The sequence below is a fragment of the Borostomias antarcticus genome (genome assembly GCF_949987555.1).
Source record: "Borostomias antarcticus genome assembly, chromosome: 19".
Taxonomy (NCBI): domain Eukaryota; kingdom Metazoa; phylum Chordata; class Actinopteri; order Stomiiformes; family Stomiidae; genus Borostomias; species Borostomias antarcticus.
The window spans coordinates 20,255,884-20,274,777 of record NC_140252.1 but is presented as its reverse complement, the minus strand read 5'-3'; the positions used below and the strand labels follow the sequence as shown (position 1 = coordinate 20,274,777).

Here is an 18,894-nt window from a genome sequence, read left to right as displayed (position 1 = left end):
ACATCGCTCGCCGTTTCATGCCTTTTCCTCAGACCTGGAGAGTCCGAGCGGCACAGAACGCAACGCCCTGGGCGTTGAACGTAACGGCAGGTTTGAGATAGCTAACGCATGCTGTGCTTATGTCCTGCAGACGGCGTTGAACCACCTCTACCTCGTTCTGATTGGACAAGGACTGTCACTAGCATCTCTGTTCATCTCGTTGGGAATATTCTTCCATTTCAAGTAAGTCACTCTGTCACTCACACCATGTCACACTATTGTCTTAGTGTCGAAGTTAAATCATTAATATTACGAAATGATTTAAATCAAGATCATTGCACTAGCAATGACTCGTCTCCTTTCCCATAATGCTGTGTGGTAGAAACAGTGCTGCTCTGTCATGTCTGTCACACACGGCGAACACAGAGAGACTCAGGAAGAGCTTCTTCCCACAGGCCACCTGTCACCTGAATGACCCTAGCTAGCGTCACCATAGCTGCTGTCCTATCTACCACACGTCAACACAGACGGCAACATATGTCACCCCCGGATTCACACTTATCTATAGTTACAGCATATACAGAATGCATCCATCCAGCTTATATTGTATAGAGTGTATTTCTTGTGTAATTGGCAATTTGTATATTGTAATTATCTGTATCTTTTGAGCACATCACAGAGCCGGAAGCAACATTTCACTGTGATGACAAATAAAGATGTCTGAATGTGTTAGTTTGACCAACGTGTGGCGTGTCCATCAGAAGTCTGAATGTGATAGTTTGACCAACGTGTGGCGTGTCCATCAGAAGTCTGAATGTGATAGTTTGACCAACGTGTGGCGTGTCCATCAGAAGTCTGAATGTGTTAGTTTGACCAACCGTGTGGCGTGTACATCAGAAGTCTGAATGTGTTATCCCCTTCCCCTCACCCTAACCCGGGTCCGTATCCTTTTCCTACCCCGATCCTACCCTTGACCCCTGCCTCTATCTGGGCCCAGGCACACTCACGCACACACAGACATACACCAGTGTTTGCCATGTCTCTCCTATGATGTTATTAGCCTCTCTTACTCTGAAAATGTAATTTAATGTTATTTATTGCTCTATAAATGTTCTTAGCCGGTAGACAAACATACTCCAGGAGCTTGCTCCATCGCCTTGTTGAGAGGGGTCAGGGAAGAATTTTTACAGCTCACTTATCTGGCCCCCGGGTGATTACTGTTTTTTTGCTTCCCTCTGGAATATGTAGGGGTGGGTCGTATGCCCACCTCCCTTGTTCTCTGTGAAGCGCATTGTGTTGCCTCTGGGTATTAAATGCGCTATACAAATAAAGCTTTGATTGATTGATTGATTGTTAGTTTGACCAACCGTGTCCCCTGTCCATCAGAAGTCTGAGCTGCCAGAGAATCACCCTCCATAAGAACCTCTTCTTCTCCCTGGTGTTGAACTCTGTGATCACCATCATCTGGCTGACCGCCGTGGTGAAAAACAAGGACCTGGTCCAGAGCAACCCGGTGAGTCTGACCGCCGGCTCTGACCCAGCGATACGCCGTCGCCACGTTGACACGGGATGAAAAGAGCTGAGTCGCCAATGCCCGACTCACACTACAGGATTTTTGGGGTCGATGTATCCCCGATTCACCCCTCCCGACAATCGGAGGAGAAATCTGGTCTGGGATGTTGGTCGGGGCCGATGATCGGCCCAGATGATCTTGTAATGTGAGGGGTTTACAGATCCAATCTCAAACCTCCCGATCGGCTCGCAGACCCATCGGGGCGGCCCCGATAATATCAAACATGTTTGATATAAGATTATTACGTCCCGACTTTACAAGTGAGACGGCGAGACCAGTGGTTCGTTGCTCCCTCGGGCACGATAAGATCCTGTAGTGTGTGATGAGCCGTTATTTTCAAATCTTGCAGTGTGTGCTTGTTTGAGATACACAAGAAGAATATCTGTTAAGATTCTCCTTATGTGCGTGATGTAACCCGATTTCGAAATTGGTTAGGATTTTAAATATCCTGTAGTGTGAATCCGGCATAAGTTGTTTCGTCGCGTTTTGCCACGAGGCTGCATTTTCTCCTGTTTCTCCTGTAGGTCAGTTAGACTACGGCCATTTTAGGAAGACCGAACAAAGAGATAACAAACAAAGATACCAAACAAAGATATCACATGCCTCAAAAAAAGAAACCTTTTTGAAAGCGCAGTGCACTTGTTCAACATCCATCTTTGTGGTGAAACCTTTCAGGTGAGCTGTAAAGTCATCATGTTCATCCATCTGTACGTGTTCGGCTGTAACTACTTCTGGATGCTGTGTGAGGGCATCTACCTGCACACGCTCATCGTGGTGGCCGTGTTCGCTGAGAAACAGCACCTGGTCTGGTACTACCTGCTCGGATGGGGTACGCTAGCCGCTAACGGTTTCAAAACTCTCCCAATACAACCTTCCTTCCCAAGTGTACTCTACCAGTTTTACATCTACATTTTACATAGTATTCTAGCTGATGCTTTTATCGAAAACACATACTATCATGATAAATATGCACATTTTCTTAAATTAATTTGCATATTTCCACAGGATTTCCAGTAATACCTGCTCTGATACATGCTGTAGCTCGCGGCTGCTACTACAACGACAAGTAAGTCATTTGGATTAAAACCTCTTAACCTATAGTAGTGATTGTATTTGCAATAAGGCATTAACAGACATCTGCCTTGGCAATGTTGAATGAATGTTAGTATAACAGTATCATATCTAGGGTGAAAACACACCAAATGATGATTGAATGAGGCAAGTAGACAAGAAGGGAATATTTATCTTTTCTTCCAACATCTGGTGGCTGAGCGCCCTGTTTCCTGGGAATGACGTCACTGCTGAGTCTACTGTATCACTAGTCTGGTATCTCTTCCTGTGTCTCTCTGAGTCCAAACCTAGTCTGGTATCTCTTCCTGTGTCTCTCTGAGTCTAACCCTAGTCTGGTATCTCTTCCTGTGTCTCTCTGAGTCCAAACCTAGTCTGGTATCTCTTCCCGTGTCTCTGAGTCTAACCCTAGTCTGGTATCTCTTCCTGTGTCTCTCTGAGTCTAACCCTAGTCCGGTGTGTCTCTCTGAGTCTAACCCTAGTCTGGTATCTCTCCCTGTGTCTCTCTGAGTCTAACCCTAGTCTGGTATCTCCCTGTGTCTCTCTGAGTCTAACCCTAGTCTGGTGTCTCTCTGAGTCTAACCCTAGTCTGGTATCTCCCTGTGTCTCTCTGAGTCTAACCCTAGTCCGGTATCTCTCCCTGCGTCTCTCTGAGTCTAACCCTAGTCTGGTATCTCTCCCTGCGTCTCTCTGAGTCTAACCCTAGTCCGGTGTGTCTCTCTGAGTCTAACCCTAGTCTGGTATCTCTTCCTGTCTCTCTGAGTCTAACCCTAGTCCGGTGTGTCTCTCTGAGTCTAACCCTAGTCTGGTATCTCTCCCTGCGTCTCTCTTTGCAGCTGTTGGCTCAGCTCCAACACCACCCTGCTGTACATCGTCCATGGGCCCATCTGTGCAGCGCTGCTGGTAAATAAGACCTCGAAGCTCAACCCCTTAACATCCATCACCAACATTAACGCTTGTGTTCAGTATTTGGCAGACTTCAGTGTTGATCCTGGCAAAAACAACTTGCCAATGAGAGCTCTCAGGTAACCGCCCCTATTAAAAAACGACTAGAAGGCAGTTGGACATAGATGGGTTTTCCTCTCAAAAACACAACAGCGTCCTTAGCAGTATATTGATTATTTACCAAAGTGGTAGATACTGTTGTAAATACAGATTGTAAATGGACTGCACTTATATAGCGCTTTTATCCAAAGCGCTTTACAATGGCCTCGCATTCACCCATTCACACACACATTCACACACACATTCACACACCAGTGGCGGCAGCTGCCATTCAAGGTGCTAACCTGCTCATTGGGAGCAATTTTGGGTTCAGTGTCTTTGCCCAAGGACACTTCGACATGTGGACAGTCGGAGCCGGGATTCGAACCGCCGACCCTACGATCGTTGGATGACCCGCCTCACCCTGTACCGATTGTGATATTCACCGGACGCGACGTGTTGTGTTCCACATATCCAGAAATAGCATGTCTCTCTGGGGGTCTCTCTTCCCAGGTCAACCTGTTCTTCCTGTTGAACATCGTGCGCGTCCTCATCACCAAGCTGAAGGTGACCCGGCAGGCTGAGTTCAGTCTGTACATGAAGGCGGTGAGAGCCACCCTCATCCTGGTACCGCTGCTGGGGATCCAGTTCGTCATGTTCCCCTACAAGCCGGAGGGGCGCTTCTCCTCCGAGATCCACGGCTACGTCATGCACATCCTGCTCAACTTCCAGGTCGGTCTGGACCGCTGACTGGACTGGACTGTACACAGCACCACACCGTACACACACATGCGCACACGCCGCACACACACGCACACGCACCACGTCATGGACACTGCACACACAAACATCACACACGCACACACATGCGCGCACATGCACACGCACACACACACACACACACCACGTCACGGACACTGCACACAAACATCACACACACGCACACACATGCGCGCACACACACCGCACACACACGCACAATCACACACACACACACACACCACGTCACGGACACTGCACACACAAACATCACACACATGATGACACGTACACTCACTGTACGGTATTTATACACTCCCCACACTCCATTTTGTATGTTGTATTTTGTATTTGTATTTTCTACATAGCGGAGTTTTTTTTTTTTTTTAAGATTTTGAGTTTAAAGTCAGAAATTCTGACTTTTTTCTCAGAAGTTATTTCTGACTTTTTTCTCAGAAATTCTGACTTTTTTTCTCAGAAATTCGGACTTTAATCTCAGAAATTCGGACTTTAATCTCAGAAGTTATTTCTGACTTTTTTCTCAGAAGTTCTGACTTTAAAGTAACATCCAGACCTCCCTGGACGACCCTAACTTCTCTCTGTCTCTATTTTCTCTCTCTCTCCCCTCTCTGTCTCTCTCTGTCTCTCTCCCCTCTCTGTCTCTCTCTGTCTCTCTCTCTCTCCTCTCTGTCTCTCTGTCTCTCTCCTCTCTCTCTCTCCCTTCTCTGTCACTCTCTATCCCTTCTCTCTCTCTCTCTCTCTCTCTCTCTCTCTCCTCTGTCTCTCTCTCCCCCCTCTCTATCTCTCTCTCTCTCCCTTCTCTGTTTCTCTCTCTCTCTCCCCTCTCTGTCTCTCTCCTCTCTCTCTCCCCCCCCTCTCTCTCTCTCCTCTCTCTCTCTCTCTCTCTCCTCTGTCTCTCTCTCCCCCCCTCTCTATCTCTCTCTCTCCCTTCTGTTTCTCTCTCTCTCCCCCCCCCCCCCCCTCTCTCTCCCGTACCCAGGGACTGTTGGTCGCCACAATATTCTGCTTCTTCAATGGCGAGGTGAGACTTTGGCCCTCGGGCAATACCGACCCTGAACACATCTGTGATAGCTCAACGTCTGTCCTGAACACCTCAGTAATAGCTCAGTCTGTCTGTGCGTGTGAGAGAGAATGCTGTACCGTGGGAATAATATCTTTTACTGAACTCATTCCATCTGGGAGGGGATTTTTACTCTGCTACTCGTGTCTGGAGCACTAGATTATGCTCTTAGTTGGTTTAGAAAGGAGATGCACTTGTGTGTTTTTGTGAGTAGTAGTACACTGACTACCGACGTTAAACGCAATTATTATAAGTTGCTTTGGATAAAAGCGTCTGCAAAATGACGAATGCAACCGAATTGAAATCTTTATTTATTCTGGGAAGATAATTGAGAGCAAGCTCTCTTTTTCAATGCTGCCCCGATTACAATAAAAACGCACACAAAATAGAAACACGATCGAACAGAACAGCACAAAATCAAGTACGAAGTCATAAGACAAGACTACGGTATAATGTAATGTAAAATGTCCCTCTCGCCCCTCCGTAGGTCCAAAGCGTCCTCCGGCGGCACTGGAAGCAGCAGCGGATGCAGTTCAGCGGACCGTTCGCCCACGCCGACGTGCTACGCTCCGCCTCCTACGTGGCGTCCTCCCTGACCGAGGTGCATCGCTGCTACAGCATCGACGGCCACACCGAGCACATGAACGGCAAGGGCTACCACGACATCGAGACCACCGCCATCCACCGGACGGACAGCGCCTTCGCCTGAGGCCGGGGAAGGGGGGGGGGGTGTGGCGGCGCTTTTGGGGGCGGAGATTATGAGAATCGCGGGGTGGAATTTGAATCCGCCGCCTTTGAATCCGCCGAGGCAGAGTGGCAGTTGGGTGGAGGTGAAAACTCTGTGTGTGTGAGCTGGATAGAAAAGAGCGTTCCACCGCCTCTTACAAACCAATAAATCCTCTTCCTGCGTGAAGACAGCCTCCTCTCCTCTCCACCCCAGCCAGACTGACTTCCTGGGAGAGTCGACACTTCCTGGCCCCAGACACCATAAATCTAAGACGGAGTTTGTTGGATTACCTCTGCAGCGCTGTTGGAATACCTCTGCAAAGGAATGAAAGCTACACTTTCCATAGGAAGGAGGAACACCTGGCTTTTTGTCTGCTGGCCTGATACTCTTCCTATTCCCTTTCATCTCATTATTCAGTCTGAACACGCCCCCATCACAGCCGTTTAGTTCATCTCTTAACCAATCACAGCATTTTGTCGTCGCTTTCAAAGGACCGCTGATTGGCCTGGTTGGAATCCCAGCCGAGAGCAACACCAGCCCCCGAATCGCATTTACGCTAATTAAAGTGGGCGTGCGATTCACGGGGTGAGGCCCGGCTATACGCTCGCCACGAAGGCCGCCATGACCACTGAACACAACTCTCTCACTCCAGTTATACTCAACTGAAATGCAACTATGTCTGCAGGAGAAATATGAACCCTACTGGACTCTGAGCGCTGAGGAGAGAACGCACGACACACAACATTCCAGAACTCTCCGCAAAGGAAATGTTCCATTTGTCAACCGTTTAACCGCGTCACGATGGCTTCCACTCGCACCGCCTCATCATCGGGCTCCTAGTCTGCACTTTCATGTCTGGCACATGGAACTACCCTCATTTGACATTAGTAGTAGTTCTGCTCAACTTTAACGTGTACATAGGTGTGTTATATTGGAGTCTGTGGAAGTTTCTTCATGTCCATATGCTGGAGGGACGCAGTCCAGGCTGACAGTTAGACACCAAGGGAGTGCGAAGGGAACATGCTTTTTGTGTGTATATAATGTATAATTAAATGTTTCCTGTATTAATATAGTACCTATAAAATGATATCACTTAACGATGATTAAGCCAAATGTGTATTTAAATGTTTTATTCCACTCTATTGAGATGCAATTGTTTGAATTATTTTCTTTTTGCATTTTCTGCTTTTCCATAGCTCCATGTTGCTAGGACAGACTTCTCCTGGGTGATATCCAACGATAATCATAACTATTTCTTTGCCTACTTTTAGTTGACTGAATTGAATAAGTTATAATTATTAGGATAATCAATTACTTTACGTCTATTGTTGTTCAAGTGTGTTGACACGATGCAGACAAAAACTACTTTCCCACCTATGAACACTTTGTAGCTATAACATATTATGTTGAACTGGAATAATTTGAGGACGTTTTGCCTTTCGCTGTCGAACGTTGATCCTGGGTGCAGCTTTTTGGGTTGACAATAAACCTGTGTTGTGAACGTGATTTCAAGACTGCATTGCGTTTGTCCAGTCAGCCTGTCCAGAGTGAGACACACCAGGTCCACCACATGCTGTCATGTAGGGGATTGTAAAGTAGTACCAGCCTAGCTACTGAGAATGGGACCAACAGTAAACATTATTTATGTGGGAATTAATAGCTGAGTAATAAATACACTTTACTTTGAATTATGCATTGGATTTTATTCATCATGTATGTTTTATTTATGTGGGAATGAATGGAAGAGTAATTAGTACACTGTAGCCTACTTTTAAAGCTAGCCCTTGTCTGCACTTAGCCTAATAAAAAACAGTCATTTCTTTTTTTTTTTTCTTTTTTTTTTTTTTACAATAATTGTTGATTTCAGCTGAACATTCCACATGATACGTGGTACAACTGAAAGCACGCTGCATGTCGTTGTTGTCAGGTGGTTTAGACGTTAATCCAGCAGGATGTGTTGGTTCCTGCCACCCCCGTACCCCGACGCCAGAACCTCATCCTCTCAGGAAAACTAGAGCAAGAAGAGGGAAAGCAACAGATGTTAACAACTTAGATGGACGGTAGGCAGAGACACGTGGGTCCGGACAGGAAGGACATGTCTTCGCAGTGTTATGTAAATAGTTGACAAACACAAGTATATAGGCTATATAGGGAGACGGCGCTGGAGGAAGTGACTAGCATAGCGTGCATGTACAGTGTACGGACACACGCACACACACACACACACACGGTTCTGTAACAGAATCACATGTGGCTTGCTTTGAACCGAATAGTGTTCCGTGAAATTAGCTCTGTTAACACGCCGTGCTGTAGGGTTTCAGGTGTGTAGCCTAGTCAGTCCAATGTGCTCCACTTAGCATATCTAAGCCTACATCTGATTCCACTGTTCTTGATCCTGTCACAAGTACAACCCAGACGAAAGCTACAGACAACGAACACCAACGAACTCCCGCTAACTTCAAAAACCAACCCTGACAGCGAAACATGAAAGAGCCAGGATGAAACATCATGATTTGATTTACATTTTATGGAAATGGAATCGCTGTCCAGCTGCTTTTGTTCAAAACGAATTAGAGGACTTTGAAGAATATTAATGATTAAGTTCTGTAAGGGATGACTTCCCTGTTAACATCAACTCCAACATCTGCTGTGCATGTTAGGGCCCTTCCCGCTCAACATTGATAGATTCCAGTAAATGTTTCAGATGTTAGACTCATATTGGAACCATTAACCAACTGTATGGAACAGGATTTCCCTTGACTTTTGGGGGGGGGGCATTTTTATAATCAGATCTGTTCAGATTTCTCCCTTTCATATTCGGGGATTAGAACCAATGACATCCTGTGCATCTGTTTGTCCGCGGTCATGTGATGTGACACACGCTTCCTCCGTGGCGCGGATCAGCGACACGTGCGGGTCTCTCCACTCTATTTCAATGTTTTTTTGTTGTTGTTGTCGTTGTTCCCCCCCCCCCCCTGCTTTCAAAGTCTACGCCGCATACGAGATGAGTCTGTCCTTCCCGCCTCGATTGTTTCTTTCCCACGAAGGAAGAGCGACAACACAAACAACATCATCAAATCAAAGGGCTTTCCGCTCCGCTTCGTTACGCTCCCAGTGGAAATCTGATCCTTGCAGAGAACACAGACCTGCTTCCTGTTTCTAAGAATACTTCCTAACCATTGAACTTTCATCCGTCTGGTCGGGCGTACAGTGACAAACAATGCCTCATCGTCTCATGACTCCTGCTAGCCTAGCGACCCTGCATCACCGCGCAGCGACACAAACTGTCATCGACGTTTGTCCTCCGTTGCTCCCCACCACGTCTATAAAGACGGCAACGGGCGACTGTAACGAGATCTTGTGAGGAAGGTCGCGGCCGTTGGTTTAGGTCTGAAGCGGTGATATTCCCCACCACACCAAGAAACCTGAACGGGTGAGAGGTCACCGCCGCAGGAGACTGAGGAAACAGAAACGGAGCCAGCAGGGAGAGACAATGTAATGAAACCTGGATCCCAGAAGGGACTCTAGGGTCTACTTTCTCATTAGTGTGGTTCCCCCGAAGGGCAACACGCTCTAGTACTTGGTCAACTTTGTTCGTTTGTTTGGATCTAGAGCAACCCCAAAAGTTAGCCATGCTACTCCTCCCACAGTTCTAACGGCACACACACAAGTCATATGTCAAAACGACCGGCTTCATCGGGAATCGTGTGCTTCCTCATTGCTAAGCAATATCTTTGATAGTTTTATTTATATTAATTTATTTGTGAATTAAAATTCCCCATTGACTTGAATGGGAATAGGGAAAATCAGTATTATTTTTTTTATCTCGGAAGCCTTAAAGGATAATGTTCGTTTTTGACAACCTGGACCTTATTTACGGCATATTGTAAGACGTTTGACTCACCGAGATAACTTTTGTGTAATTGCGAGGCCTGTAGAAGACATTTAAAATCCAGCGCGAGCCAACTATATCCATGTAATGGCGGCGGACGGGGCACTGAGAATGCAGCTTCTAAAAAATCTATTTTCTGCCGCGAAACGGTTGTTTTCAACAATCTGTTTTTATGAATCGCTAGTTGTGCTTCCATAGAGCGTAGGTTTGTTGTGGTTTTCACATGCCTCTGTAATATGATCTTTAGAAACATCTTTGGAAACAAAATATAGCTTCCCCACTTGCTCCAGCATGCATGCGCACAGCGCGCAGACTGGCTATTCTCCGTCTGTAGGTTACACTCACGGCTCACATTCTCTACGCTACGACCGGCTTGTTGGTGCCTGGAATATTGTGTGCAATATGGCTGAATATTTATCAGATTTTGAGGATATAGAAGATGACTTAGAATATGATGGAAGCCGATCGTAGCGTAGAGAATGTGAGCTGCGAGTGTAGCCTACAGACGTAACGGAGAATAGCCCGTCTGTGCGCTGTGCGCATGCACAGTAATAATGTAAACACTAAGTACACTTGCAATTTCCCCAAATTGCACATTTCTAGTTGTGTTGTGCTGCCTTGTGCCTTACTGAAGTCAGAAACATTCCAGAACCATCTCTGGGAATTCTGTGAGGGGACCGAAGACTTGGTTTGATCAGGGACATGTTTGTCATAAAGAGTAAGACAACGTTGTGAGAAAGTGAGTGCTATGGTTTTACACATTGACATAGGCTAGGCTACTATCCACACTTTGCTTTCTACTCTTCAGGAAGTGCAGTGTGAAGTCTGTTATGTATATTTCTTGATCATTGCACAGCAACACTATGACTGTGATCATTAATCGTCATTTTCCAGACAAATCAACATGATGGTACCCCTCCATCCACACACGCACACACACACACACACACGCACACACACACACGCACACGCACACAAACATTTAACCACCTCAAATAAACATCTGCCAAATCAAGAGTGCTTTAGAAGGCGAGGCGTCCAGCCAAGAAGCATGGGATGTCTGCACTCCGGAGAACAATGGAAAGAGAGATCTTGGCTCTGGGGCGGCGCTGGGCGTCGACGGGTTCGGGGCGAGCGATGTGGCCCGGCCCGGCCCGCCCGCGCCAATGTGTGACCCGGCCTGGGTGGGCGGGACCGAGGGAAGTCTGCCGCTCGACGGCCAGTCGGGTCGCGCTGCCTTGTCAACGCGGGGTCGGGGCGTCCGTTTTTTGTGTGTTTTTTTTGCCTGAGATGCTCCCATCACAATGATGTCAACGCTTGATTCCTTGGCACTTCCACCGCCTGTTTGGATGAACATGATTGGACAAGCATGACGCTTATATTTACAGTACGTTTGATTTATATAAGAGCTTTGCCCTTTGTTGATATGCTCTGAGGTATCGGCCTATCTGTGTTAGCCTACCGTTAAAAGCAATATCATCTCAACGTCAATTCCTAACCTGCCTATTTCATGTCTAGAGTTGCAACAAAAGATATTTGAATCATTTCGACTTCGAATACGCAAACACCTGAGGCCTGTGTCTGAACACTGAGGTTAGCGTTAAGTGAGCAGCTGGTGCTCCTGAGGCCAGTCTGAGTCAGGTGAGGTTGGTCTCTCCTCTGGTAGATCTCACAGCGTCGCCTGGCTGAACCACTCGGTCAAGGACACGCTTTCCGAAACAAAGACGTGATGGATTACCGCACCAGACGCTCGTTAGGAGCGCGAGCTGAACAATAAGAGTCTTGATGAGCGCCGTTCCTCTGGTGTCCGGGAGCTCAAGTGTCCACTCGTAGCAGGGAGTGCCTTCGCCCAGCGACCCCGCCTTCAGGAACTCACTCACTCCTCTCCGCGTTTCCTGTCATTGTTCTGTCCCCCCGCGGCAGGCGGCTGGCTCCGCCCGGGATCTGGGAAAAGGTGGGATGTTAAAGCACCCCACTTCCTGTCAGGCAGCGCCGCGACCCCAGCCAAACGGGGGTGGGGCGAAGTGTGTGTGTGTGTGTGTGCGTGTGTGTGTGTGTGGGGGGGAGGGGGTTGTGGGCGGGGGGTTCTGTGCGTGGAATTTCATAGGATGATCTGTGTAGAAGAAATAAATGTGAGTTTTTTTGTTTGTTTGTTGTTGTTTTTTTTTACTGGAAATGCAACAGTTTCCAGGATGGTATCCCCATACACAAAGAATGCACTCACGCACGCACACACACACACACACACACACACACCACACACACACACACCACACACACACACACACACACACACACACACACACACACACACACACACACACACACACACACACACAGAGTGTATATTTCCGACCACAGCCCATACAGGAGTTCCTCACCCACCATTGAAAACACACAAACCCTCAAGTTGGAGAGACGGTGCAGGAAGGCCTCCGCCTTGGGAGGGTGGAGGAGGAGGAGGTGTTCTCTGGGTGTGTGGAGGAGGTGTTCTCTGGGTGGAGGTGAGAGGAGGTGTTCTCTGGGTGTTGGGAGGGTGGAGGAGGAGGAGGTGTTCTCTGGGTGGAGGTGAGAGGAGGTGTTCTCTGGGTGGAGGTGAGAGGAGGTGTTCTCTGGGTGTTGGGAGGGTGGAGGTGAGAGGAGGTGTTCTCTGGGTGGAGGTGAGAGGAGGTGTTCTCTGGGTGTTGGGAGGGTGGAGGTGAGAGGAGGTGTTCTCTGGGTGTTTGGAGGGTGGAGGTTAGAGGAGGTGTTCTCTGGGTGGAGGTGAGAGGAGGTGTTCTCTGGGTGTGTGGAGGGTGGAGGAGGAGGAGGTGTTCTCTGGGTGGAGGAGGAGGAGGTGTTCTCTGGGTGGAGGAGGAGGAGGTGTTCTCTGGGTGGATGTGAGAGGAGGTGTTCTCTGGGTGTTTGGAGGGTGGAGGTTAGAGGAGGTGTTCTCTGGGTGGAGGTGAGAGGAGGTGTTCTCTGGGTGTGTGGAGGGTGGAGGAGGAGGAGGTGTTCTCTGGGTGGAGGTGAGAGGAGGTGTTCTCTGGGTGGAGGAGGAGGAGGTGTTCTCTGGGTGTGTGGAGGGTGGAGGTGAGAGGAGGTGTTCTCTGGGTGGAGGTGAGAGGAGGTGTTCTCTGGGTGGAGGAGGAGGAGGTGAGAGGAGGTGTTCTCTGGGTGGAGGTGAGAGGAGGTGTTCTCTGGGTGTGTGGAGGGTGGAGGTGAGAGGAGGTGTTCTCTGGGTGGAGGTGAGAGGAGGTGTTCTCTGGGTGTTGGGAGGGTGGTGTTAGGAGGAGGTGTTGGGAGGAGGTGTGAGGAGGTGTTGGGAGGGTGGTGTTAGGAGGAGGTGTTGGGAGGAGTTGTTCTCTGGGTGTTGGGAGGGTGGTGTTAGGAGGTGTTGGGAGGTGTTGGGAGGGTGGTGTTAGGAGGAGGTGTTGGGAGGAGGTGTTCTCTGGGTGTTGAGAGGGTGGTGTTAGGAGGTGTTGGGAGGTGTTGGGAGGGTGGTGTTAGGAGGAGGTGTTGGGAGGAGGTGTTGGGAGGAGGTGTTGGGAGGGTGGTGTTAGGAGGAGGTGTTGGGAGGAGGTGTTGAGAGGGTGGTGTTAGGAGGTGTTGGGAGGTGTTGGGATGGTGGTGTTGGGAGGAGGTGTTGGGAGGAGGTGTTGGGAGGGTGGTGTTAGGAGGTGTTGGGAGGAGGTGTTGGGAGGGTGGTGTTAGGAGGAGGTGTTGGGAGGAGGTGTTGGGAGGAGGTGTTGGGAGGAGGTGTTAGGAGGAGGTGTTGGGAGGGTGGTGTTAGGAGGTGTTCTCTGGGTGTTAGGAGGAGGTGTTAGGAGGAGGTGTTGGGAGGAGGTGTTAGGAGGTGTTCTCTGGGTGTTAGGAGGAGGTGTTAGGAGGTGTTGGGAGGAGGTGTTGGGAGGAGGTGTTGGGAGGAGCAGAGGAAGGAAGAGGAGTAGGAGGGAGAGCAGTAGGAGGGAGAGCAGTAGGAGGAAGAGCAGTAGGAGGAAGAGCAGTAGGAGGGAGAGCTCCAGCGTTGCTCCTCACTGAGCGGCAGAGCGATGAGAGAGAGACCAGAACCAGGAGAGACCAGAACCAGGAGAGACCAGGAGGCCCGCCTCCACCGCCAAGGGTCGTGACCTCGCCAGTCCACTAAGAGGTTACGCACACACACACACACACACACACACACACACACACACACACACACACACACACACACACCACACACACACACAGGCACACACACACCCACACAGACATGCACACACACAGGCACACACACACAGTCACAGGCACACACACACAGACACGCACACACAGAAACAGGCGCGCGCGCACACACACACACACACACACACACACACACACACACACACACACACACACACACACACACATAATGTACACCCAACTCGAAGGAAACCTGCTGGGCGCACATGTGGTGGCCATCATGCTTAAGTCAAAACATACATGTGAATGTGCATATGTACTGTACACGCACACACACACACACACACACACACACAGAATACCAACACTCGCCATTCCCTGGGTGATTGACAGATTTAGCCAAAGGGATCATATGTTTCCCCAGGAAAGATAAAACGATGACTTCCCCTCGGCTGTGAGCAGGAACCGAGCTGGTCGGGCAGAACCGTAAACCCGTAGAACCGTCCCACCGGGCCCGGGAGGATGGCCTCGCTGGCTTCCTCTCGCTCGGAACAGCCAAGGAACCCGGGCAGGACTGCAACGTCCACAACTCCTGTGTGGTTCTACTGCAACACCACTGTTTTAACCCCACTGTTCTACTACGTTTTAAATGTGTGGTTCTACTGTGTGGTTCTACTGTGTGGTTCTACTGCAGCACCACTGTTTTAAGCCCACTGTTCTACTATGTTTTAAATGGGTATAAAGGTCAGTTCCCATAAATGCAGAGGCCATTTAGGGTTAAGGTTAGGGTTAGGTATAGGGTTGGGTCAGGGATAGGTATAGTGTTGGGTCAGGGTTAGGTATAGTGTTGGGTCAGGGATAGGTATAGTGTTGGGTCAGGGATAGGTATAGTGTTGGGTCAGGGTGAGGTATAGTGTTGGGTCAGGGATAGGTATAGGGTTGGGTCAGGGTTAGGTATAGGGTTGGGTCAGGGATAGGTATAGGGTTGGGTCAGGGATAGGTATAGTGTTGGGTTAGGGATAGGTATATGGTTGGGTCAGGGATAGGTATAGGGTTGGGTCAGGGATAGGTATAGTGTTGGGTCAGGGTTAGGTATAGTGTTGGGTCAGGGATAGGTATAGTGTTGGGGTTAGGGTTTGACGGGTCTCTGCGCAGATGGGAACTAGCCACTGCCGTTTAAAATGGCGGTTGAATGTCAATACTGAAGACGAAATGATGAGAAGAATATATATATATATATATATATATATATATATGTATAAACCCAGGCCTACAGTATAAGTACTCAAACTTTGTTCGGTTCAAAAATGAACTAACCAAACAGCCAAACCAAGTTATTTTGTCGCAGTGCTGTGTGACTCATGCTGTAACACCATGTACTTTGTGAGTGTTTGCGACGCGTCGGGAGGACGCCTGACGTTAGAGACTGGCGTCATCGCGGTCGGCGCCACACGTCAGTGAGAGGAGTTGGCGTTGAGAATCACACAATGTGGAAGCGATTGACTGAGAGATGAAAATGGGGGAAAAACTCCCCAAAAGATTGACTAATTCCACAGAGGCCTCGTCGGTCACGGGAGGTCGCGCCGGGTCACGGGTCTGGCTGGGTGTTCCTCTGGGGGGGGTGTCCCCTCGCTGGGTGTTCCTCTGGGGGTTCCCCCTCGCTGGGTGTTCCTCTGGGGGTTCCCCCTCGCTGGGTGTTCCTCTGGGGTTCCCCCCTCGCTGGGTGTTCCTCTGGGGGGTCCCCCCTCGCTGGGTGTTCCTCTGGGGGGGGTGTCCCCCTCGCTGGGTGTTCCTCTGGGGGGTCCCCCCTCGCTGGGTGTTCCTCTGGGGGGTCCCCCCTCGCTGGGTGTTCCTCTGGGGGTTCCCCCTCGCTGGGTGTTCCTCTGGGGGGGGTGTCCCCTCGCTGGGTGTTCCTCTGGGGGGTCCCCCCTCGCTGGGTGTTCCTCTGGGGGGGGTGTCCCCTCGCTGGGTGTTCCTCTGGGGGGTTCCCCCTCGCTGGGTGTTCCTCTGGGGGGGGTGTCCCCCTCGCTGGGTGTTCCTCTGGGGGTCCCCCCTCGCTGGGTGTTCCTCTGGGGGTTCCCCCTCGCTGGGTGTTCCTCTGGGGGTTCCCCCTCGCTGGGTGTTCCTCTGGGGGGGGTGTCCCCTCGCTGGGTGTTCCTCTCGGGGTCCCCCCTCGCTGGGTGTTCCCTCTCACGCTAGCGATGGCCAAATCAATCAACAAATGACAGCAAGTGCGAGTGAATTGCGATATTCTCAACACGCTATCGAGCTATTGACACGCAGCTTGGCTACACGCAAACCCACCCAGAACCCTGTGATTTGACCCTGGTCTCACCCTAATGTGACCCAGAGTTGACCCGCGGTAACTAGGTACGAGTCTCAAACGTGACGGGCTGCTGGGTTTACATGGCCTTAGGAAATCTTGAAGAATCCATCGTCGGAGCTGGACGCGGTCCAGGGCCTCTGGACAGCTCTCTGGCCGAGACAGACCCACAGCTGTCTCCCAAAAAACCCAGCGGCACCGATGAAACATGGCCTCAATGCACTGTGTGCTTACAGTAAGAGCACACACAGCTAGAGGACGTTCACACACACACACACACACACACGCAAGCCTGTGTTTTCTCTGTCGTCTGCCGCCCCGGAACCCGGGATTCCGTTATAATCACGGGGTCACCTCTCAGGTCAGTAAGAAACCCTCCTAGCCATGGTCTTCCCCGTGAACTCGCTCCAGTGCGCCTCATAGGGCGTTGGCGGCACTATTGTGACTAGAACATAAACATTATTGTCAGAGTTTGCGATAAACCCTCGAATGTTTAAGATATACATTGTCTGAGAGGCGTCTGGGTGGAGCGGTTAAGACAAAATATATTTCCCTGCTCAGTACTTCTTAGAAGGCTTAAGTAGGGGTGGGCTGGTTCTGGTCAAGGATGAGATGTAGAAATGGACATGAAGGCGTGAGTTGAGTTGGCATGGCAGATTTAGTGGCGCTATATCGTAGCGGTGTGCACAACTCACATTTTTCACGGCCGATTAATCATCAGGTGAACACAAATACCATAATTCCATTGATTTTGATGCTGTAATTTACCCAGCATTCCAATCAATACAGCGCTACAGACCTGCTGATGCGTGCTCGTTGGTGCTCGTTCATCAGCGAATCGTTGGGCAGCGAGGTGGAGCTACACCTTCATGGTTTCTCTGTGGCCCAGTAGAGATGAGGGGGAACAGACTGGGTTATCCCCCAGAGAGAGACAGATCTTAAGGTGTGTGAAGGTTTTTTTTCTCCCCCACAATACATAGGATGTAGGACAAGCAGGAAACACTGAAGCCCAAGCCTCATCTATCAACATCCGTCACTAACTCACTTTCATTTAACATCAGTGCAACACAATGCAACACAGCCTAGTCCTCCATTTTGTCCATAGGAGGACAGCCATGTTACACATACAGAGAAACAATAGTTATGTGTCAAATACAATCAGTAGAGTACAATAACAGGGTCAAATACAGTTTGCAAATACTATCAAATACTGTACTGACAATGAGTGTATCTCACTTCTTTTTTTTTTGTTGCTGTAGAGCTTTGCAGTTTTTCCTGGCTTCCCCCTCAGCTATGAAAACGTTACCCCGTCTAAAAATGTCCGTCTCAACAGATTCGGGTCATAGCCCTCTCTGCGTGGAACCTACGAGAGGGTGGGTTTGTTCTATCGCAGCCAGAGACGAGAGGGCGACCCTTCAACATGTGTTCGCTGAACTTTAGCTTCTTTTCTTCCTGTAAGGATACCCCCCCCCACCCCCTCTCCCCTTACTCCCTCTCTCTCTCTTTCCCTCTCTCTCCCCTTACTCCCTCTCTCTCTCTCTCTTTCCCTCTCTCTCTCTCTCCCTCTAACACAAACAGACACTGGCAGCAGTGAGAGGACATGGAAGAACAGACACATGAAACTCAACAGAAACTCCACAGAAAGTAACTAATGACTGAATATATGGAAGGTCAAATAATTTGGATGTATATAAAGTAAAGTCTATAACACGTTCTATCGTATATGACCTGTAAAGCCAATATCACTGCAGAAGGCATACTATGAAACTTATTTACATTTAAGTATACTGATCATTAATCTATTAAATTGTATAAGCTAACAAGTCAGTTTTAGGGCACTTCCACACCACTTACTGTAAGTCTACTGTAGCTTTAATGGTTGTTGTTTTTCTTTGCTAATGTGGGTTATTCTGAGGTCTCACCCTGTACAGTGGTGGGAACCGTTGTCCATAGACGGTGTTTGAGAATGGGGGGAAGTATTTGCGAGGGGCACCCTGCAGCGCTGTGAGATTCTGGCAGAACCGTCTCTCCCCTGCTTCATACACACATGCTGGGAGGTCGTAAACAGAGAGGAACTACACACACACACACACACACACACACTTTCTCTTTCTCTCTTGCACACACACACACACTCTTTCACACACACACACACACTCTCTCTCTCTCACTCACACACTTTCTCTTTCTCTCATGCGCACACACACACACTCTCACACTCTCACACACACACACACACACACACACACACACACACACACACACACTCTCTCTCTCTCTCTCTCACACACACACTTTCTCTTTCTCTCTTGCACACACACACACACACACAAACTCTCTCACACACACATGCATACACACGTTT

General features: G+C 49.2%; 1 protein-coding gene across 1 annotated transcript in view; it reads left to right on the top strand.

The window, feature by feature from the left end:
* calcrlb (calcitonin receptor-like b) overlaps positions 1-6,153 on the top strand; it is a gene marked incomplete at its 3' end in the record, with an annotated part of 7,720 nt that extends 1,567 nt beyond the window's left edge. Inside the window, exons 5-12 of the mRNA XM_084453405.1 lie at positions 131-222; positions 1,366-1,492; positions 2,228-2,381; positions 2,558-2,618; positions 3,457-3,523; positions 4,118-4,336; positions 5,364-5,405; positions 5,932-6,153. Of these exons, the coding sequence (XP_084309531.1) occupies positions 131-222; positions 1,366-1,492; positions 2,228-2,381; positions 2,558-2,618; positions 3,457-3,523; positions 4,118-4,336; positions 5,364-5,405; positions 5,932-6,153 (984 nt within the window). The remainder of the gene's footprint in view (positions 1-130; positions 223-1,365; positions 1,493-2,227; positions 2,382-2,557; positions 2,619-3,456; positions 3,524-4,117; positions 4,337-5,363; positions 5,406-5,931) is intronic.
* Positions 6,154-18,894: the final 12,741 nt, after the last annotated feature.